At 30.8% G+C, this 25,697-nt stretch overlaps 1 protein-coding gene across 1 annotated transcript in view; it reads left to right on the top strand.

The window, feature by feature from the left end:
- The window catches only part of LOC139518864 (leucine-rich repeat-containing protein 15-like), a 75,513-nt gene that overhangs the window by 38,665 nt on the left and 11,151 nt on the right, over window positions 1-25,697 (top strand). The window contains exons 11-14 of the mRNA XM_071310511.1: window positions 2,221-2,292; window positions 8,185-8,253; window positions 12,353-12,424; window positions 14,094-14,165. Of these exons, the coding sequence (XP_071166612.1) occupies window positions 2,221-2,292; window positions 8,185-8,253; window positions 12,353-12,424; window positions 14,094-14,165 (285 nt within the window). The remainder of the gene's footprint in view (window positions 1-2,220; window positions 2,293-8,184; window positions 8,254-12,352; window positions 12,425-14,093; window positions 14,166-25,697) is intronic.

Raw genomic sequence — 25,697 nt, 5'->3', positions numbered from 1 at the left:
CCATTTAGAGAAAACATTGATACATAACAAGAAAAAATATTTCATTAAAATTATTTCAACAATAGCTAAAGGCTTTATGCATGAGTATGGAAAATAAACGAAATATAACGTCACGTCATAGTGCGCCATGTCCCTTTGCAACGGTGCCAGAAATTGGACAAACTCCTTTAATTTAAGCAGATTATAGATTTCTTTTCTTTCGGTTTGAGACCCAAATAATGCCGATGCAAATATGAGATAAAGGTCCAAGACAGATGTTTGCCTCCATTTTTCAAGACGCAAACATCTCAAAAAGGAGCTCCATAACCTATCAATATGTTTAGCTTATTCTGTTCCTTAAAGGGGCACTAGCTACGAGATATATAAAAGATCTAAAATAAGATTTGTTTTTGTTCAAACAATAATGAATGTGAAATAGTGAAATAATAAATCGCTGTTAGCAGCCAAAATGGTTCAATTTTGTCAAATTAAGCTAAGAAATATTGATATTTAAGTATTCACTTGCAAGTGAATAATTCGACCTCAATAAATCCATATTCATGGGAACTTCAATTTAACCCCCTAGCTAGAGATTGACAACGCATGCATTGTACGTGTACTGGTGATTAAAGGAAAATAATGTCAATAATGAAAGTGACACAACGGTAAATCATTTGAAAACTGATTCGATCCACATAAAATCATTGTTCTACAGATGAAACGATGAGAAACAAATATTTTTAATCTATAAATTAAATTAAACAGACCTATGAAAATCAAAATTGCACGAGTTGGCTTAATCTATTTATATCTTTATTTATGTTTACATCGCTTATATGGTCATCTGAGGTCAACACGATATTTAAATAGATGGCGTCTGGACTAAAATACACACGAAACGAACCTACATATTATCGACCCCATGCTCTGTAAATTGTTTATTTTATACTTTTGATAGTTTCGATACATGTTTTACATTGTTATAAATCAAATATGAGAATTTGAGTCAAATCGGTGACCATGAATGTGACAGCTAGTGCCCCTTTAACTAATGTCTCAAAACAATAATTTCAGATTCTTGTTCTTTTTTAAATGTTACGACATAGAATTTTTCGATAATTTGGATGTTCTATTTGTTGTAAACATTTATCCATTTTCAAAACAGTGTTGTCGATACACTTTTTATTATATTCACGTCAATCTACACAGTAATTGAATTGGCTGATTTGCCTTTCAAATTTACTTTAACATTTGCCCTTATTTCTTAAAGTTATTTATGGGTGTTTTAACACAGTAGTTACACACAAGATGTGAGGGTATGAGACAAACAAGGTATAATTTTTTTATAATATTTTAGGTACACAAAATGTCAGTGTATATAAAATAGGTAACATGTACACTCTTATATTTATATTTGAATCAACTTAAAGGGCTCGCAGGTATAATTCTTTTTTTTTCTATAGGATTTCGCTATATTTTTCTATATATGAACTTTATCATATACTTAATAGAAAAATGAAATAAAAAAATGGGGTCACTGTTCTTTTAAGCTCATAATCTGCCTCCGAAAGAAGCATACATTTTTGATTATGTCCATTTTTTCTGTTGAACTAATTATATATAATAGGAGAAATAGTGGTAACATCGAAAAAAATAAGTACTAAATTACAGAAATCGCTTAAAATTTACAATTATTTAGTTTATGTACCGCTTATTGGAAAACAATAATAAAAAATATTAGGTCACCGATGAGTTAAAAAAGATATTTCAATTTTAATGCCCACAAATGGCATTTTTGCACCAAAGGGAGATAATTTCATACGGTAATAACTAAAATTGTAATAAATAAAATTTGTAATGAAAAAACAAATGTTTATTTTTTTTTTCTGAAAATTTTTGTACCCGGGAGCCTCCTTAATAACATACATGAACCAAGATGGATCGTTAAAAGTCTTTATTTACTGATAGGGTATTCAAATGAAGTAAGGAGATGTTAACAAATCCTTCTTTAATTCCTGTAAGATAAAATATAGGCAGCAACGTTTTAACCCATACTATTTTTCCCTGATTACCTGACTGGGTTAAACATTAATATTTTTTATATCGTGTTTCCACATTTATTTTGATAAGTATTCACACTTAATTGTGTTTCCACCTTTGTTTTGACAAATGTTGACACCTTAAATTCCAGCTGTAAGACGTTTATGCATTACATATCTCATTAACCTATATTAATTACAGATCACTGAATAACAATTCAATATCATTCAAACAGAATGGAACTTTTGCTGGATTAACTTCACTTCAATATCTGTAAGTAATTTCTATATCAACTTTTATCATTCTGTAAACAAAATCGGTTGTATCAAAATATCAATTATTCCCGCCTATCTGTTCTCTTGTCATTTGGTTAGTCATCAGTCCAATTTCAATACTACAGAATAATAGCAAATTAGTTTCGAAGTAGTAACTTGCATTCTTTATTGGGAGGGGAATGCTAATAAGTTATAATATGGGGGTCAAAAGGTCAAAGTTTGGGGTCAATATTTCTTAAATAGAATTTTTTACGAAAGATACTTACTACTTAGTAACTTCAGTTGGTTTTGTTTGATATGTAAGAACTATAAAGGATATTTGATAACTTAATAGTTCATATGGAAACGTACAATGACAATTTTTACTAAAACAATGTGTTTGTGTAAAATAGTATTTAGGCTGTGACTTGAGTTGTTCTTTTACTGATTAGGAAGAATACAGTACAAGGGAAGACATCGGGAAACGAACATGGAAATAACCTATTGATTTTGGGGTCAAAAATATAGTTCATTTTCATATCTTTGTGTACTAGATCGACACTTTAAATATGATTCGTCATGTGGTAATTCAAAATGGCACATAGGAGTCAACAGTAAAGGAATCTCACTACCTAAAGACATTATTCTGATTACGAATTGATAACTTGTCAAGTCTTAACTCTTATTCATAAAACTTGTATGATAATCTGAATAGCGTAAAATGAATTCTATGATTTTCTTAATGCCCGCGTCACACTGTCCCGATTTTTATATACGATGGACACCTGAATGCGAAAATTATAAGTTCGTACGAAGTTGGTCCCGATCTCGTTAAAATACCAAAAAGTGACCGAAGCAAGTACGAAGAATAATGAAGTATATACGATGGTGCCGAAATTATATACGATAGCAAAAGATGGACATACGAAGGTTAACCGAAGACGGATATTTAAGCTTCATATCTCAGCTTAGGCCTACACGATGGAATACGAAGGCTACACGATGGATTACGATGATGGCGCGATGGCCATACGATGTCTAAAAATGTACAGCTTACGATGCATTTAAATTATATGCCGAAGGCATCACGCGTTGTAAATTGTTTGATCAATATTGAATATATATTAAATTGTGCATTTCATTTCTGGTTCTAGAACCAAAATACTCAAAATTTGGTATGGTGTTACTCGTTAAGAATATCTAAGCGTTATTGACTTTAAAGTTCAAAGGTCAAGGTCACAGTGGCAGTTGTAATACAAGGCAATTTCATCCTTGTGGACACTCTAAAACCACTATGCTTCAAAAGATTTTAACCACAATTGGTATATTGTTCCTCCTAGTAATGATCTGACATTTTTAACGTTCAAGGCCAAAGTTCAAGGTCATGCAGATGGACTTGTTTTTTCTCCTTGAAATAGCATAATACACAGGAAATTGGTTGCTCATTTTTTTTACCTGCTGGTTCTAAAGACAATATTAAAGGTATTTCCAGTTACTGAATGTTTTGGTTGATTTCTAAAAACATAGTTTATGTATCAAATATGCATATTCAATTTACCATTTTCTGCATGTGTCATGTACAAATATAGTGTCCATATTTGTCCCCTATATGTTACATACGATGGGATGCCACGCTCGGCATTGCCTTGTTTGAACCGTAAAATGTGTGCGCTAGTCTGAATAATCACCCATAATTATGCCCATGTTTACTGATCTATCTTAAAGGTAAGGTAATGGGTTCGTTCATCCATTTTATTCAAAACGAACTCTTTCCAGGAGAATATCATAATAATATAGACAAAAGGAAGGATGTGGGGAATGCAACAAATGTGGCAAAATATGACATATAAAAAACAAAATGGTTATGGAGTAAACATTCGTGTAACAACAACTCAGACGATACATAAAAAATCAGAATAATGAAGAAAAAGTTAGTTTCCCTATATACGTCACGGTACCTGCAGTGTTGGTGTACGAGGCGCGTTTATGATTTTCATTATGTTACTTGATAGGAAAAATTGATATTTTACTTGTAAAAATAAATCCTGAGCCTGTAATAGCTGCTCTTCTTGTTCCATTTGAATTAATAGAAACAACGCTGTCATCTTTCTTGTTCTCATAGAATCATATGATATGAGCTCCATGTTTTGTGAACGTCTTTCTTAACTGTCGTATTAGACTGACCAGTGCATATCGCGCATGGCACTTTAAATGTATAATAGCGCGAAAATTAACTTACATTTAGCTGGATTTATTGCAGTCGTAGTTCCATCTTGTCGCCTTCGTACTTTTATTCGATGACAACACGTCGGGATTACGAGGTCTTTACGAAGTCGTGTTGCCATCGTAAGACCTTCGGTTAACTTCGTGATTCATTCGTGTAGACAAAACTGCCCGATGAAAACGATGGAAACACGAATGCAATACGATGTTCAAAGATTCATTCCCGGTGACATTACGATGGTGAGGACGGTGATACGAACTCAATAAGAACCCTCAACATCGGACGCACCTTCGGGGATTTTTTAACATGTTAAAAAATTTAAAACCCTTCCCGAAGTTGTCTTTGAAGGCTAAACAAAGTGGCCGATGGTTCTACGATGATGAAGATGGCACTACGAATAGCCCGATCAGAATACGATCAGTCCCGATTTTGAAAATTTCCATAATCGTGTTGCCATCGGCGTAAAAATCGGGACAGTGTGACGCGGGCAGATGACACATTTTCTTAAAATGAAAACAAATTTCTAAGGATTATAACAAAGAAAATTGATAAATGTTTCTGTTTGACGAAAGCATTGTTAGAAAAAAAGGTACAAACTTTCATACCTTGTTTTATTGATTTAGATATCATGAACCCGATCACCATTCTGTTTGATGTTCAATCTTATTACTGACCACTGGCAAAGGAAATGTAAAATAACCTATTTTTGAGATATACAGAATATTCTTAAATTTTATAAATAAAGGCATTTAGATTAGGCAAAAAAAAAATAAGGTGTGATTCAAATTTATTTGAAAATGTTTTTTATGGCTTTAGGAACTTCCGATCTTTATTCTCATCAACTAAAACATAGATACAGAAACGATATCACAAATAGCAAAAGTAAATAAACACGGCGTACAGATGTAGATATTATATATATTTATCATATGTTTAGTAGTAAATACAGTAGTTTTGCATATGTGATAAATAGCATGCTGTTTAATCCATATCGCGCAACTTTGATGCACACCCTTTACCGCATACCCTTTATCACATCCCTACCCTTTATCGCACCCCTACCCTTTATCACACCCCTACTTTTCTTTTCTTTTTTTTTTATACATAAAGTCAGTTTTATTTTTTTTGCTCAAGAAAATTTTTCCACAAAATAGGTCATTTTTTTTAATGACGTCATTGTTTGGTATGTGACGTCACGAACGTCAAGTTTTCATATTTTTGGCACATTAGATGCAACTATAAAAGTACAAAACACACAAATAGATACAATGATAAACAAAATATTTTTTTGAAAAACAACAGCACGCAAATTGAAAGGTGCTTCGGATAAGTAATTGATCAGTTCTTTTAAGGCCTATGAAACAAGACAAAAGTAGAACTGAAGGTCACCCAGTGCTATGGATCAGAAAACAGTTCATATATTTATTGTCTTAATTGTGTACGACACAACGACATATGACATATGATACGGATTTTGCCATGTATTATTCTCTATATAAGATATAGCCTGTGTGAAAAACAAATTGAAATGACAAATATTTACACAAAAGAGAAACAAACATGTAGTTAAGTTAGCCAGGAGGATAGACTTTCACAGACTCACTCAACTTACTTAATGTTTGTACAAGCTACTAAGATATTTTTTAGAAAAATGCATGTATCAAAAATTGGAGATGTGATTATTTTTAGACAGCTATATAAACGTTTTTTGCTGTTGGTATGTGTTTTCTTCAAATGATGGCATATGTTTTGAAAGAATTCAAGTAGATATATTTCAAAACACAAACGAGATAAAAACATTACTTTGTGGTTTTCAAATTTATAAGTCAACGAGACCAAGTTATATGTAAAATATAACTAACATCTGCGACATAGGTGATTTACTGTGCATTGACCTTGAATACAAGGGTCTGCATGATGTCTCGTTTTCTTTATTTTTGGATTATTTATGTTATGCTTCTCTGTTTATGGATATTTCCTTTTATTTTGTAGTCTTGAACCTCATTCAGACACATTTTGTTTCTATCATATCTATATGAATTATATATCAAAAAAATATCAAAAACCAGTCTTTTATTACAACTCCAGTTTCCGGTGCATGTCAAAACATGGATGGAAACAAAATTGTGCATTTTTTTCTGGTTTTTTTTTCTAAACTCATGTTTTTCTGTTTGAATATAGGTTTATGCTGAATTGAAATATATATATATAGACTTTAAAAAAAAATTGCTATTTTTGAGGGATATCAATCAAACAGAAAGTACAAAAAATGTTTTGACTTCAGGGTTACGTAACTTTTTATTCTTCATGGCATGACCTACCTTTTTTTCGATTAAATCATAATTTCACATTAGTACATACATGATATGAACATGAGATTTTTTCCATATAGCATTTTTTATTTTTATTTAATCAAAGATCAGCTGTTTTGCATGTAAGCCTATGGAGCAGTCAATTACAAAACTGCAACCTAAAGCCAAATCTTAACTTAAAAAAGTGAATTCATAAACAAGATTTATTATAGAAATTAAACTTCAAAACTTAAATTTCTGGTAAACAATGAATGTTCATGTTTTTAAGTAATACACGCGAGAACTAAAATGAGAATGTAAACAGGTAAAGGTGAAGCAATTAGAACTCCATCCAATCAAGTTGCCAAAAGAACAATAAAAATGAAAAGGACACATCGAAATAATTGTCAGAAATTGATAAATTGGGATTGAAATAAAAGGACTCTTTTATGATGTTATAATACTTAACCTCCACCTGGAGAGATTGTGCATGATGAATACATTATCTTCCAATCGGTTTAATTGAATTATTGAGCAGGCATGTCAATGAATACTAGCAGTCCTTTGTTAATTTATGTATCCCTATCGTTTCATTTGTTACCTATTCTGACATCGGACTCAGATTTCTTAAAACTGCGTTTTAATGTGTGTATTGTTGTGTGTTTGTTTTTTCTTCATTTGATAGAGGTACAGGGGTGGTTGAGATCTCAAAAACATAATTAACCCCGCCGCATGTTTACGCCTTTCCCGAGTCAGGAGCTTCTGGCCTTTGTTAGTTTTGTATGATTAGTTTCTTGTATATATTTCGGAGTTTAGTATTATGTCCATTATCACTGAACTAATTATCTGTTTTGTTAAGGAACCAGCTGCGGCACTCCTCCTGTTGCGGAATTTTCTCGCTGCGCTAAAGACCAATTGGTGGTCTTTAGGTGTTATCTTCTCTTTGTTCGGGTTGTTGTTTCTTTAAAATATTTCCCATTCCATTCTCAATTTTATCTTGATACGATTTCTTGTAAATACAAAAAATCATTCATCATCCAATTTTTGTGTTAGAATTTAAAACACCGATATGGCTGTAATGGTTATAACTTTTTTTCGATCTCTCATTAGCGTATTTAAAACCTTTTAAGGTTTTAGCTTAAAAAAACAATGAAACTATTGATTTTACAATTCATTAATACATACATTTATTAACGGATAAATAGCAAAATTATATCTGAAAATACTGCAAAACAATGTCATTATAATTTATTAGTGATATTGCCATAACTATGAGAAAACAATTGTTAAGCAAATATCGTCTTATTGGCGAATATCGTAGTAGACATTGCTAAAATATATCACTACATATGCCAACATAATGTATTGCTACCATAAATGTATTTTGATTTTATAGGTATTTAGATGGTAACTCAATATCTGACTTAATGTTCGTGAGGACTCTTTCGTACATAATGTATGAGCTGTAAGTATATTTTCAGCATATCATTAAATGATCCTGTGGAAAGTGTAAAAAAAAGCCTTCTGATATATAGTAAAAATTGTGCAGCATATTTTCCGTCAACCATTTGATCATTTTGGTAATAGATATGAAATATCATGAATCGTGAATCATGCGAAATTGAGTGATTTATCTTTCAGCTACATCAACGCTGCATAATTGTTTTATTTTTGATGCTATCAAGTTTCATGAATTAAATATGTCTTACCTCTAAGTGAACGTTGGATGATTTTGTAAATTCATCATTAGTTTAAAGATATTGTTGCTGTTGAGCGTTCTATTTATTCTATGATTAACCTATAATACCTCAGTATATTCCATTATTTTTACATAAAAGATAAGTAATGTAAATGATATATAATTGATTGGACTTCATTCATAGGTTTTGCAAAAATTGATGTTTATTTCTAATCTTCTTACGTGCATCCCTAATACTAAAACAATCTGTGAATGCTTTACGAATATTCATTACAAACACGACTTGACAGCAGGATACATCTTTTGATTTAGTCAATAGTTTCTATCTTTATAAAAATATGTAAATAGGTGAAAGTCGACCCGATTCATATTTGTATCTGTTTTCTTGTTAGAGGCAAATATGAACGAATTCAAGACCAAATAAATAAAAAAGTTGCCAACTTTTCATTTCTCAGCAGAAGCATGGTTTAAGGTTGTTCATGGGAATAAAATGACAGAATTTTCTTATACTTAGCAAAAACGAAGATTTTACTGTGATTTTCCCCAAAAACTGATAAAAGTATGGGTCACTGCGCTTTATTCAAGGTAAGAGTCGTTCAAAATTGCCAAAATTGCTTAGATTGTTCATGAACAAAAACATTTTGTGCATAAAACAAATCTACGAGACAGAGTTTTGAAGTACAATTTGAGAAGATAAGTTTTATATAATATTTTTAGAAAATGAAAATAAAAGTGGTGTTACTGAACTTGTTTTCTTGCTACAAGCAAAACATGAGAATTTCCCTATATGTCCAGTATTAATTTTGAACTAAAAGAGTTATCTCCCCTTAAATAGCTTATTTAAAAAAAAAATTTAAAGGCACAAATATTTGGTATTTGTTAAACCATTTTCGGACATGCAATGAATAACAAATAACTAAGTTTTCTTTATATAAATAAACAGTGTAACCAAAAAATTCCAACTCTCTCTTCAAATTTGCAGTTTATGACAAAGAACTAGACCGATTATCTACTGTGATTTTAAAATTCGAGATTGCGGCATACCTCTGAACTTCCTTAACTTGTGTCTTACCATTCTTATCCCGATTACTTTGACAAGTATGATGTGTTCAGTTTGTTCTCACGATGGAAATGATTTTTCAATCTTATAATTTTAGAATATTGTCATAACTGTATATTTATTTATGATTTTATTCCTTTTTGGGATAATTTTACATAACTAAGTTCAATTTTTCAAGAAGAATACGTGATGTATTTCAGGTGGTGCTTAATCTATCGAATAGACCGGTAAAGCCTCGATTTATTTTCATACAACTTTACAAATTTATAATAATCCTTTCGTTCAATTAAATTTTTACTACATCAAGAAAGTGTATATATATACTCTTGTACTACCGCGACAATCTTTTATGTTTTTTTTATTGTTGACATCATTGCCTTATTTATGACATTGATGAGTCTTCTATAGACAAAACACGCGTCTAGCGTACAAATTTTGGTCTTGGGATCTATGATGATATATTAGTATTTACTACACCTTTTTTGCGTCTTTGTAATACATGTATACGTGTTTGAATTTTGTAATCATTTATGTTGTCTGCCTGTGGTGAATGTTTTCATAGTTTTGACTACTGGATCGTAATTATTTCCGCATTAACTTATCATATAGAAAAAGGAGTGGTACGATTGCCAATTATGTTATGTCTAAGTTGGTTGCTTACCCAATTATATCATTTTATCATACAAATAAACAACCGTCTAACAGAGTATAGAGTTGAGCTAGCGTAATAATCGTTGTTTTCCTATTATAGTTGATGTGTTTCTGTCAGTTTTGGTTAGTGACCCAGATTTGTTTTGTGGACTCAATCTATGACTTTTGAACAGCGGTATACTACTGCATTTTACCTCTTTTTGCCCAACATTTTTTGCGGAAATATCTAAACAAAGTAAGGAATATGATAGTTGATTAGCAATTGTAACACTGATTGATGGGGTTTGCCTTTGACAGTTGTTATGGAATCCCCCTTTTAGAATGTGCTTGGAGTTTTTTATTTTTATTATTTCTTTTTCTAACTGTTTTTCGAACATTTCAATGTAGGTAAACTACTTTTAAATCCTCCTGAAAAGGAATTTTCCTGACAAAATAAACATAAAATGAACAATTTGTTTTCGGTGATATAAGTTTAAAAGTATGAATTAGCAACACTTGTTTTTGAAATAAATCAATCAGAATGTCCCGACCACTGAATCGAACATTCTGTTTTGTTCGGTTACCAAAACAAGAACAGATTAGAGAGAGTATCCCCAAAAACCAACCCTGTAAAGTTGTATTTTTCGAGTAAATATACTGTGAATGTATAGCTAACCAGTTATTCTTTTTAATGTATATCTGCGTCATAAAAGTTAAGTATATTAGCCTGATGTAGGTATATATTTATTTATTTTTCTAGAAATTCATCGTCTTTATCTGCCTTGTATCTTAATTATATATGTGGCACTAACCCTCGCCCATTAACGTTTTAGTGGAAAAGTAATGAATATGGTTCATTTATAATATTTCAGCAAAAATATTTGTTGGCGAGGCACTGTTAGTTTATCAATGTACTGTCATTAAATTCACCAAATTATTTTACGAATCAGGCACTTACAAATTCACATGCATAAATGAGGTCAGAAATACGTCAGGAATGACGTAATTGATCAAAAATGTTTTATAACTGAAACAACTTAACATTTTAGCATATATTTTTTTATATAATTTTCACAATTTCATCGCAGTTTTAAAAATATCTAGTTTAAGGGAAAAACAAAAAATAAAAGAACAAACTTTTATGTAAAAAGTCGTTTTGTAGTGTCCAGCTTGGTACATTTTCCTAAACAAAACAGAGAAAAGGGAGGGTAGTAATACAATTCATTAAGCGAGTGTTGGTCTTTTTTCGCCAATTGTAGCTATTTTGCCTTTATCGCGACAATCAGTTTTTAAAGGCGAAGGAAATCGAAACGCAACAGAGAGAACCATTGATAACATCTTTGATAGCTTCGGATTCAATTATTTTAACTCTTTCGTCATCTTAAAATTACCTCAAGTATCATATGTTCGCTGAGGTAACACACCACATACACACTTGTGTTTTGTAGAATACTCAGTTACCCGTACTGGAATTTTATTTTTAAAACTCTGATAGATTTATTCCATGATAAACTATGATAGATATATTCCATGATAAACTATGATAGATATATTCGATGGTAAACTATGATAGATATATTCGCTATATATTTTATAGTATACCCTTTTCAGCTTGAATCTGCAGTTTTTTTATTCAGATTGTCGTTTTGCAATCTGTTCATCTTAACCACTATAAGTGTCTTAGACTTATTAATCTTCAAAACATATGTAAAGATGTCAAGGAAAAATAATGGTTCGTTATGGGTCATATAGATGGATGATATCCTATAAAAAGTTAACTAAGAGCAAACTTGTTGACTGCTTTTCAAGTTACCTACAGAAATTTTAAACAGACAAGCAAGTTAACTTCGTCGTAGGTAACCCGAAGTTTATGAGGGAAACATTTTGTGTTCACATTGTATTCCAATATTGCTGTCACTTGTATTATACAAAACATCCTCACTTGAAATATTACTGAACTATTATGCAGCTAAATAGATTTACATGATAAATTACAAAAATGGTATGTTTTGATTGATCCGATCAAATAATGTTGCTTTACGGTCATCCTGGGGTATCAAATTTACTGAAATGTGGTTACGTATATAGGTTATATATTTAACGTAAAAAGGCCAAAATTTTGTAGTGATTGTGTTCCAATAGTGCGGTCAATTGTATAATGCATCCTCTTTTCAGATCATTGAACCGTAATGAATTAACAGAATTGGAAATTGGAATATTAGACAGATTCACAAATCTTCATTTACTGTAAGTTTTGACTGTTAATTACGCTAATCGCTATGGTCGCACAGACTGTTTCCTTATTGATTTTTTTCTATCAAAAGAGCTGCATTTTGTTTAGTCTAGGTGACCTAGTAGTATATATATACAAATATACATTTTTATGAAGTCCAGATGATCGTGTGGTCTAGCGCGCCGGTTACCGATAAATCAGTAGCATGGATTCGAATCCCGGTGAGGGAAGAACAAAACTTATGCGTAAGCATATTTACTGATCTAACATTTTTTGGTTGATGTTTAGACGAGTTGTATATACATTATGCACACAGCCATATATCACCATCGCTGCTGGTAATCCGATGGATAAACATGTTGTACAGTTGTCACTGGCTCAGACGTACTTATAAATATAATTATTTTCTGTGACTGTATCTTACATTAATTTTTAGGATCCTTTACTATAGATAATTTAGCTGATCTGTAAAAATTACATCTCCTTGCCTTATATATCATGTACTGTAGTACGAAGCTAGTTTAAAACTGACATGGAAAGGTAACACTGAAGGTTAATTATGACGTCGTCCCGTGTTGACCCATTATAGAACAGTAGGGGGATTAGTCAATGTCATAGGGTGTTCGTAATGTCACGTCTACTGTTAACGGTGACGCATCTATAAATGATGTTGTTTCCTTGTGGGTTTTTATCACTACAAGACGCGAAATCAAAAGGTCCCGCGTGCAATAAATTCGTTATACTGTCAAATCATATAAGGTGAATAAAATATATAGGAGTCAATCATTGGCGTCAACATTCAGGATTTGACTTATCCTCTATGGATCTGTTGCCGGTCAGTAGCGAACCATATAACTTATAATGATAACAAAATGATGTCTATTTTTTTTCCTTTTTACATCTAAGTTTTGAATATATGTTACAACCACAGGAATTTAAACCAAAGTACTGGCCAGGAAGGCATCCCTATCTTATTTTTGTGTGGAAAATAAATAAAATTATACTGTATTTTTTTGTAAATGCAAACAATTTGAAAACACTGTGGGTTTTTTTTCTATCCACATAAAAGCTTGTATAATCAAGATTTGTCATAACTGTTTAAAGCATTCAATGTCTGGCATTTCGTCTCCTCTAATTATTTGTTAGATATTTGGTTGCTGCCTACAAATAAGCTTTTGGATCACTGGATACCAATAATTAATATGAAATATGTAGCGATATTCTTAACATACTCTCGAAAAATGTATAATAAACAAAATACTGAACCTCGAGGAAATTCAAATAGAAAAGTAAAAAACAACAAATGTCAATATCAAAACTTAAAACAAAATCAAACGAATGGGTCGAAACCGTCATATTCCTGACTTGATGCAGGCATTTTTATATGTAGCAAAATGCTGATTTCACCTGGTTTTATAGCTATATAAACCTCTCGCATTTATGATAGTCGCATCAAATTCAATTATATTAACAACGATGTGTGAACAAACCAAACAGACATAATAAGCACAGAAAAGTACTTTAAATCTGCTCAAAACAGCAAATACAGTCAAAAACAATCTATAGAAGACATTAAAAAAGAGATGTAGGTATTTATAAACAAGAGAGTTATTATAAGGCTGTAAACCACTGCTAGCATCTAGATAATTCTAAATGTAAAATCCATTTTTGTTCGCTTTACAGATCATTAATTAGTAATGGATTGACAGAATTGGAAAATGGAATATTTGACCGATTAACAAATCTTGGTTCACTGTAAGTAAACAAACTTTTTGATGTTAAATATCGTTAATGTTGTTGCAGCAAACGGCTGAAAATGAGCACTGGTTTACAAAGTGAATAATCTACATCGTAAGACTGTAATTGAGGTTAATAGCAATTTTATTGTTCCTAAGATATCAACGAAAGGGACAACAAATTTGCTATTACACTCATACCCAGTCATTGTGTGTTTTATCATACCGGGGGTCACCACCTATCTAAAAAGTTTAAGTAAACCACTTTGAAGAACGTCCAAATAGTTACTTAAAAATGCACAAGATGAATTATTTGATTCCATTTGGTCATGTAGTACTTGTAAAATTCCTATTAATTGTAATCGACCAGGAATCCTTGTTTAATAATTTCCTCGCATATGATAAATGTTAGCTAAATATATATTACTGTATACCAAGCAATTATAAACGACGACATTCCCAATACTTATTTTTTAGATCTAAAAAATGTAAATTTTCTTTTTCTTTTTTAACTGCTTCTGGTTGGTAATATACAGGTAAATTTGAAATTACGACGACAGACACATACAGATTATATATAAAGATATTTCAGAGATGAATGTGTTCCAAGTGCTCGATTTAAAGCATAACAGTCAATAAGGTCATTGTTGTCCAACGAAAACTTAATATGAAGAAAAATCCGGGAAATTTATTGATAAAACTATTAACCGGGTTATAGTATTTGAAACTATTAACTGAATATATTTGTTAGAAATTCAGAAAGACTAATTATCTTATTTAGGATAATTTATAAGTAGAAACATAAAACTTATCTGCTAATTTCAAAGCAATGATTCAATCCGTTACATTGACTAATGAAGATTACACTTATTTTTGTATGTAATCGATTACAATCGATTACTTTATCAAATGTTATTACATTATTGTTCGATTACTGTCAATTACTATCTTTAAAATGGTGAAGAAATGTTTAACAAAATCAATGCTCAACTTATTTAGAGTGCACATTTAGAACATGTATTTAAAAAAAACATATTTAAAGTATTGTTTCAAAATGATATGTTGAAACTTGTTTTCTAGAAGCAGGCTTAAAGAGGTTTAAAATATTTATAACATTCTTAAATGAGTGATAATGAACATGTGATCATGCATATGCTTGAAATGACATCGACCTTAGCATCAATTTCTTCTTTATATTGCAAATCATTTTTTCAATAGTTTACAAAGTTTTGCTGTCTTACTGACTTTAGTGTGATATTAACTTATTTTTACCGTATGTATTTTAAGAAAATTATTTGCATTGTAAGAGGTTTCCTTTAAAATAATCATTATCAAAAATAAAAATAAAAAGTTGATATGATTTTGAAAAATTGAAGTGTATAATTTTAAAATACATGAATGAATTTATCCTTTTGTATGGTTAATCCCCCTAATTACCTCAAAAACTGTCAATGGAGGACAATTTATAACCTTAGGGCATATATAATGTGATAAATTTCTCACTTATTAGTAATTAGACATAATTGAAATCAAATTCAAATGCAAATAAAATAACATTATATTATTTCCTCATTTAGATTTCGGCTGTTGTTTGCTCTATGGTCGGGTGGTTGTCGCTTTGACATATTCACCATTTCCTTTCTCAATTTTATTATCTATTCTAAGATAAATTGTTACTCTTATTGAAAATTAAGTTTTAGGGAATTTTATTACAATTATGCTAACTACTTCAATGTAGTACATAACTTAACTAAGGACTACGTGTATTTTTCAATTTTAAATCTATTTTCATGTTTTTTGCATTTGTGTTTAGTATATAAAATGTCTAGAAGTATTGACACACATTAAAATTCATTTATTTCAAAAGTTGAAAATATAGTTAGATTTGTAAGGAGATCTGATTAATCCTAATGTAGACCTAAATAAGGTATATGATAAACTATTTTATTATACTTCACGTTAAAATGCCATATTTTGATTGGCTAAGACGAGGGTGTCAATTTACTCTATCACATGGCTGATTTTCTTTAATGTTACCCTCTCGTCTACACCAATTAGAAATCGATAATTCAAAGAACAATGAATTGAATTTACATCATGGAATTGAATACAATGCTTAAGTTTAACGTTTTGGCTCAGATTTTATTACCGACTGATAATCATTTTTTTTTGCTGTAACATATTAAATTACGATTACATGTAATCGAAAATATGGTCAATTACAGATTACTGTCGATTACTTGAAAAAATGTAACAAATACAATCGATTACGATTACAGATTACGATTACCCCATCCCTGGGTAAAACATAGCCTATATGCAAATTTTCATCAACTTGTAAATACGGAATCAAAACTGTATCTTATGCCCTTAAGACCAAAAGCTAGAACTGCTCTATGTGAACCAAACCTGCATTCCAGGTGAAATTTGTTGATGAACAGTTCATACTAAACAGTTTTTTAGATTTCCGTGTTGAATTTTGTGAAACATTACTTGTCCCTTGGTCGATTAATACAAATGCACTCCGTAAGGGATATTAGGACAACAGTTATACTTGTGTTATTTTATTCTTTTTTGATGTTTTTTTTTGTGTCTTCTTTTGCAAAATATTTTTAAGATTATTATTGCAAAGTTTAAGAAGAATAGCTTTATATTGATATGTAGTCTGTACTAAGTATAAATGTATTTGTTTTGCTCGACATCCAAATATACTTTTCTATCCCAAATTCATGTATTTGGTTTTGATGTTATATTTGTTATTCTCATCGGATTTTGTCTGATGCTTAGTCCGTTTCTGTTTGTGTTACATTTTAATGTTGTGTCGTTGTTCTCCTCGTATATTTAATGTATTTTCCTCAGTATTAGTTTGTAACCCCGACTTTGTTTATTGTCCATCGATTTACGAGTTTTGAACAGCGGTATACTTTATTTTTTCAGAAACATTCCTGTTCTATCAGGTCGTCTTCAACAAATACTATTTTGAAACTAGACGAAATTAAAAATAAGATAAACTTTACAAACTTTGTTGTAAAAGCCTCCCGTATTGACACTCTTATACACGTCCATTGACCAATTACGGGTTTGATTCTGTTATTTTACATTTTTAAACAAATTACTTCCCTATGTCAACCTTAGGCTGGTTCTATACCGGACAATATTTGCTTTCGTCAATGCAAAGAGTGATGAATTGAAGATGATGTATGGGCGGTTTAAATACTTTTTTATGAAACATAACTTCTGATGTCGTTAGTATTCAACTAAATATCAAATAAATGCAATTAAAAGATTTCAAAACTTTAAAGAGTACTCACATTGCGCAGAAAACTTACTCTTTCTGCTAGCTCTCCATTGTTTAGCATATTAATCTATTGTAATAAAAATTCAAACTACCTAATAAAATTTGTAGATTTAGCTAACTTAGCTAAATTTTGAAATTTTAGATTTTTGGAATTTTTTAAAATATCAAAATTTCAAATTGTGTTAAAGTTTTCAAATTTTGAAATTTTAACCAAATTATTAAAATATCAAAATTCTAAATATCGTTTATAAATTTGATAGTTTAGAAATTTGATCAAACTTTTAAAATACTAAACCTAACGCGCAATTTTGATTGTTTCACTTTTTGAAAGTTTGATTTTTTAAATGTTTGCCTAAAATATCAAAATAGAAAAGGGGCAATAAGAGTGATACCTGTAAAAAGCGAAACGAAATAAAAGCGGAACGAAACGAAACAATATGAATTAAAAACATGCTGATACTTTATGTATGAAATAAAACGGACAGTTGTAATCGGTGAAAAATTGGATTGCAAAATTAATACGTCTTTTTTTTTTTTTTTTTTTAATTGATACTTGTTTATTCTAAATATTTCCTGTTTACAATTTCCTCAGTTGCCCAGGATGCAAACTGTGGATTCCCGTTTACATTTAAGCCAACTGTCCGGGAAGCAGGAGGTTGAAAAATGTGCACTATATTATCCGAAAAAAATAGTATACATGTAATAATACTTATATTCTTTTATATGACAATGAGTGAAAAAGGAATATCTTTATAGAATGTACTACTAGTGGTAAATAATATAACATTATAAAAACATAAACGAGTGCACCTATAAACCAGATTCACATAATATTTTAACATAATCGAGTGCATCTTTAAACCATGGATTACCGTAATCAATATAAATTAAAGAGATATAAAAAAAACAGACAACATGACTGCTATCTCCTGCAAGGTATGTACTTATAGTATGAAATTAATTAATGTGTTTATTTTCTCTTTGTCTAATGTATTAATTGATAAGTAACAGGGTACAGATTTCAGATGTGTTACCATGTATGATTTCCAAAGATTTAAAATATATGTAGAGGACATTTTTATCCCATCATATTTAATTTTGTTTCTTATTTTCCACACGGACCATTTTGTCAAAATAAAAAATAGATTTACAAGTAAATTTTGGTTCGAGTGACCACTGCTATCTCCCAAAAGCATAAACTGTTTTAAATTATCATCATCTAATTGAATATTCCATAATGTAAAAATATCTTTGATTTTACTAATGATTAATTTTGTTGTATTGCAATCGAAAAATAAATGTTGCAGATTTTCAGTATTATTTACAGTTTGGCAAATATGACATTTTCCGTTTGACAATTGCATTTTTTTAAGTCTACTTTCCGTATATATGATATTGTGAATGCATTTCCATTGAAATTCTTTCATTTTATTGGTGATTTTAACTTTTTTCAAATTGCCCCATACTATTTTCCAATTAATTTCGTGGCCATAAAATTCTTGCCATTTAAGTTGACATTTTGGATATATATTCTTATTAATCATGTCTCGAATATATTTTAGTTTTAATTCTTTTGGTTTGATTGTTTTCCCAGATCTGTCTAATATAACCATTTCATTAGAAAGTTTCAATTCTATGTTTGGTTTCTTATTAATTTCATTATCATTTTCTAACATTTGTAAGAAGTCAATTGGTATTGCACTTTTAATTCTTGAAAATTCCGATATGCAGTTTCTTTTATCTACAAGTTTTTCAAATATAGAACAACAACTGTTAAATTTGTTGGTTTCTACATTCCATATGTCTTTGATATATTTCATGTTACTATTTAGAAAGGAAGAAAAAAACAATGGCTTATTTTGAAATGAAATTTTTGAATTACCAAATAGTCTCATATTAAGTACCTCGTTCTTAGTTTTGGGATTATCTCCAATTTTTAGAAAATTAGACCATGTAAAAATCATTTTCTGATAAAATAAAGGAATATTTTTAATATTTAGTCCTTTAATATTTGAACATTTACATAAAAAATACTGATCATTATACTTGTTGTCAAAGTGTCGAAGCCAATACTTGCCAATCGCATTCCAGCTTTCTAATGGTTCATGGAGAATGCGATAAAGAGACTTTATTTGTTTACTTCTAATGAATAAGTCTATACTAATCATGCCCATTCCGCCCTTTGTTATATCAAGACAACAAACCTGTCTTTCTATTTGGTTAACTTTCCCATCCCATATAAAATTCCAAATAATATTGTTTATTTCTTTTGAATATTTTTCAAGAATTCCCCGCATTTCAATTTCATAACTACACATGGGCAATATGAAATTTTTTACAATTAAGGTTTTACCACTAAATGAAAGTTTCCTGCTTTTCCAAACGTGGACACAGTTTTTAATCTTTTCTATTATACTTTGCCATATAGCATCATTATCAATTTCATATCCGTGATTTACTCCGAGGGTTTTTACACTACCTGTAATCCATTTAATTTTATTAAATTTTAGTTTTTTCCTTTTAAGAGATCCTATAAGTAAACCTTTGGTTTTATCAAAATTAATTTTAGATCCCGAAGCTTTTTCGTATAGCGTTAGGACATCAAAAGATTTTTCTACTGATTTCTCATTTTTGTTAAAAAGCTGAGTGTCATCAGCAAACATGCATAATTTAGTTTCTATACTTTTACCCCCCTCACCAGGTATTTGAATCCCTTCAATTTCCTTGTTACCTCGTATTGCACATGCCATTGGTTCTGCTTGCAAAATATATATAAGGGGTGCTATTGGACAGCCCTGTCTGGCCGAACGTGTTATCGAAAAATATTTTGAAACATGTCCATTTGTTTTTATACAAGTAATAGCATCATAGAGTAACATTTTTATCCATTGTCTAAATTTCCCCCCAAAATTAAACTTTTCTAATACAAAATCCACCCATTCCCATTCAACTCTATCAAAAGCTTTTTGTTGATCAAGAAATATTATTATTCCATCTTCATCTTCGTTGTCAATATAGTCTATTATATCTTGAATTAATCTGTTAGCATCACTAATGTTTCTTCCTTTTACAAACCCTTTTTGATCTGAATGTATTATTTTCGGTAAGACTTTTTTCAGTCTCATTGCAAGAAGTTTTGCTATGATTTTATAATCGGTGTTAAGTAATGTAAGAGGTCTCCAATTTTTAATATTTTCCCTTTCACCACCCTTATGTAATAACGTAAGAACCCCTTTATGTTGTGATTTACTTAAGACATTTTTATCAAATATTTCTTGAAGGAGTGTGAAAAAATCATTTTTTATTATATCCCAATACAGTATGTAAAATTCAGATATAATGCCATCCTCACCTGGTGATTTGTTAGTCTCGAGATCTTTGAGCACTTTTTCTAATTCTTCCATATTTATATTACTATCAAGCATCTCCTTATCGTCCGAACTTACCTTATTTTCAATAAATTGGCAAAGCTTTTCACCGCTATTTTTGTCCCACCCTTCAGCCGTAAAAAGTGTGGAATAGAAATTTACTTGTTCTTTTAATATCGAATCAATATCATATTTATACTCACCCGTTTTTGTTTTTATACGATTCCATAACTTGTTTTGGCCATTTTTCTTTTCTAAACTAAAAAAATATTTCGTTGATTTTTCACCTTCTTCTGACCATTTAATTTTTGCCCTAATTTTCGCAGATTCTGTAAAATTTGTATAAATATCCTTAATTTCGCTTTCAATTTTGGTTATTCTAGAATTGGTGATACTTGTTTTTTCCTCTACTAATTTTAATCCTTCGAGTTGTTTTTCAAGTTTTTTAATGTGATTGTTATTATATACTCGATTTAGTGTTTTACTTACATCAATTGTTAGAAATTTTATTTTACTTTTGGTAATATCCCACCATTCTTGTATATCATTATATTTGTCTTTACTATTTTTCCATCCTTCCCAAAAGATTTTAAAAGCATTTGAAAACTGCTCAGATTTAATTGTATTTAAGTTCATAATCCACATACCCGGCTTAAAAGAAGATAATTTATTTAAAAACCAGACGTACGGCTCAGATATTGACCATTTTACTTGCTGGTTTTTCTAGCACCCATATTTTAGGAGAATCAGGAGTAACAGTAAAAACTGAACAACTCGCAGTAGGTCAAATAGTATGGTTATATTGAGCATGTATATACATTTTCTACCAAACTAAGCCATAAAAAGGCCCAACACACGGTGTATTATCTCTTTTGATTTAAAATTTTTCTGTTTTGCTGTACGACTTCTTACTTTCTGCAATCATGTTGGCTAAAGAATATATCATTTCATATACAGAATGAAAGATCATCTTAAACGATTTTATCTGTTCTTTGTAAGTTGTTTGCCCTAAATATTCAGCTTTAAGCGTTCCGTAAGAAGGTCGATCAAGAAAAGCTCTTCATGATACTGAATACATGGTGTTCTTATTAAGGTTGTGCTAGTCCACAGTGTGGGAGGTTTTTAATATAATCTTATTTACGCTGAAATTAAGACGGTACTAAGATCCAATATCAGCAAATTGGAGCCAAGATACTGTTACAAGGTATCTACAAAAACTCATTTAGATTTTAACGACAGAAATTTATGTATTACTGAAAAATTATTACACCAGGGTTTTCGATATCACAAACTAGTCAAAACTTTTACTTAATTTTATCATCGGTATGAAGCCATCATTCGTAAATATAGCTCAACATGCAGACTTCTTATACGTTCAGGTATTTCACCTCCAATTGTTTATGGAAATATTCTTTATAAAGCACAAAGGTGTCAGTTTTCACTTCAGAAACTTACAAAACCTTTGAATAGACTTATTAAGAAGGGATATAATTACGATACTGTTGTCAAGTCATTAAAGATTGCATATTTTGGCGTTTATATTGAGTCACTGATAAGGTCTTTGCATCGGAAGTAAACACATTTTTTCTAAAAACAGTGGTTGACATGACACGGGTTATGTTCTTCTCATATATGTTATGATGGTATGATACTAAACCCCTAACGGGAAGGATTGTGTCTGATGTTCATATGATGAAATCATAATCTTTCAGTCAGTTTAATTGAAGTCTGGAGCTGGCATGTCAGTTAACTGCTAGTAGTCTGTTGTTATTTATGTATTATTGTCATTTTGTTTATTTTCTTTGGTTACATCTTCTGACATCAGACTCGGACTTCTCTTGAACTGAATTTTAATATGCGTATTGTTATGCGTTTACTTTTCTACATTGGTAAGAGGTGTATGGGGAGGGTTGAGATCTCCCATACATGTTTAACCCCGCCGCATTTTTGCGCCTGTACCAAGTCAGGAGCCTCTGGCCTTTGTTAGTCTCGTATTATTTTAATTTTAGTTTCTTGTGTACAATTTGGAAAAAGTATGGCGTTCATTATCACTGAACTAGTATATATTTGTTGAGGGGCCAGCTGAAGGACGCCTCTGGGTGCGGGAATTTCTCGCTACATTGAATACCTTCTGCTGTTGTTTTTTTATTTGGTCGGGTTGTTGTCTCTTTGACACATTTCCCATTTCCTTTCTCAATTTTATCATCATAGATGGATACCAGAATATAAATTTTGCCGGTTTTTGCGCCAGACGCGCGTTTCGTCTACAAAAGATTTATCATTGACACTCGAACCAAATTAAGTTAAAAGGCAAATAAAGTCAAATAAAATTGAAAAGGCCAAATAAATTAAACTTTTAAATCCAACGTATAGCTCTGGTTTTGTAAAAGTTGAAACCTTCCATATTATATATAAACGTATACCATAAACATTATTTTCACGAGCATTCATATTTATGTAATAGTTACCGCTGTACTACATTAAGCACCCAACTTGCATTCATGTTTATGTAATAGTTGCCGCTGTACTACATTAAGCACCCATCTATCCAGTTGTAGGTGTCGGCATTTTCAAAGTTGAAAATTGTGTCAAAAGATTCTATCAGCGATAAATGGTAATCTTCTGGGGAATTCAATATTTAGATAGTCCCTGTTTTGTTACTTGATACTACCACTAGGTGCTTCGATAATGTTACATTACAATAATCTGATCCCTAATTTGATGATATGATATTCTGTGCCAGCAGAGGACAAAGAAAAATTATCCATGCTTTTTAGTGTTCAATTCTTTAACCAGACAAGTTGATTAATAGCGATGAAAAACTTAATAAAATTGTTAGCGCTTCGACAAAATAGCCATCCCCACTTTTAAAGTTAAATGGATGCTACCTTAAGGGCATACGATACAGTTACAGGGAAGGCAATGACGTTGCTAACGTAATTTGTTATTTTCGCGACGTCAAATTGTGACATATCGGGAAAAGATGCATTTTCGACTGATTTTTATCATTCAAACTGATTTAATTTGAAAACGAGTTCATGGACCCCTATTTTTCGAAACGGCATTTGGTTGCATTTTGCAGGGAGATTATGTGACCCAAATTTAATAAAACTGTAAATAGAGGATTTTTTTAAATTGTGATAAATATTCAGTAAAAAATTACGTTTTTTCCTCAATTCTTGAACTTTTGATAAATATTTTTTAAAGATATTTATTAAATAGAGAAATTACCGATTATTTAACAAAAAACAAATTTGTTTTTATCTTTTATAACAAAAAAGTTATGTCTTTCTTTCGAAAAAGAAATTACGGCCACAAATCTGAATTTCGAGCAAATATACAAAATTTCGACCTCATTTTACTCAAAAAGTAGCACATGAAGGTATATTTTTTATTACATATTTGATTTAATCATGTAAAAAATAGCCTATGTGCAAATGTTCATGAACTTGTAAATACAGGACCAAAACTATATCGTATGCCCTTAAAGACAACGTTTGGAATAGTTATCATAAACGTAGCTCCATTATAGGTTCTAAAGCAACTACTGTTTTATAATAGTAAACAAAAGGAATAGATTTTTTTGTATTAAAAGATATTATTGTCCCGTATTTGCATTTTGTTATTTGGATATTTTTAAGTTATCGTACGACAATCGCCTTTGAGCAAACTAAAAGTACACAGTCATGTACATCCAGTTAGAATGGGGCGTACAAAGAGAAGCCACACTGTCAGCTGCATGATGGATTTTTTCCACTTTTGGCCGTACACCAATGTTGCTCTCGAAAAACCAGTACAATGTAAAACGCTGAATTTTAAGTAAAGAATTCACTTACGGAACGCTGAAACTGAAATTTGAAATTCAAGAAAAATAAAACGAAACAATTAAAGAGGTGTTTGACCAAAGTGAAGTTAAAACATTTTTAAATCCATCTATAAGCATATAAGGCAACTTTGTCCTCGGAAGTTGAATCTTACGTTTCTTCGTAATTTGTATGTAAACAACCTATTTTGAATTATCGATTTTTTTTTGTTGCCAGTGACAAATATTTCATGAATGTTCCGGAACAAATTAGCAATAAATGCAACAGGGAGAGAGTGTGCATAATGAAGACATATAAAACCTTTTAATTGAGGTCTGGAGCTGGCGTATGGCAGTAACTGCTAGCCTTATGTATAGTAGTCCTTTGTTATTTTATTATCATTGTCATGTTGATTAGTTTCTTAGTTTGTTTCCTATTCTGACATAGGACTTGTATTTCCTATTGAAGTGCGTTTTACTGTTCGTATTACTGTGTGTTTTTCATTCTTTATTGGCTAGAGGTATAGGGGAGGGTTGTTATCTCACGAAACATGTTAAATCCCGCCGCATTTGTGCGCCTGTCCCAATCCAGGAGCCTCTGTCCTTCTAAGTCTTGTATGATTTTGATTTAAGTTCATTGTTATATTTTGGAGTTTAGTATTACGTCTATAATCACTGAACCAGTACACTTTTTTGTCTAGGGGCCAGCTGAAACACGCCTAGCACAACTTTCATTGCGACGCTATATATAAAGTATTCCTTCCGTATCATTTCTTGGAACTGAAATAAATCATAAAAGGCAATATATTTTCATCATGCAATCGATAAACAAGAAAGGAAAACGTTTTAAGTTGTATACGACCGAAGCGCTTTTTCTGGATCTACCGTCATCAGGAGCGTCAAAAAGGCGAATAATACTATATGGTTTACTGCGAGTTGGTTATTTTTCACTGATACTTCTAAATGTTGGGCACTGGGAACACAAAATAGCTTTGAATTATTTATCTCAAACGCTAACCTTAAATAAGAGATTTAAATCAACGTAGTTGATTCCGGTTTAAATTGGGTTAATTATATTTTTTT

This window comes from Mytilus edulis, chromosome 4 (genome assembly GCF_963676685.1).
Source record: "Mytilus edulis chromosome 4, xbMytEdul2.2, whole genome shotgun sequence".
In the NCBI taxonomy this organism is placed as follows: Eukaryota; Metazoa; Mollusca; class Bivalvia; order Mytilida; family Mytilidae; genus Mytilus; species Mytilus edulis.
This window is presented reverse-complemented; position numbering and strand designations above follow the sequence as displayed.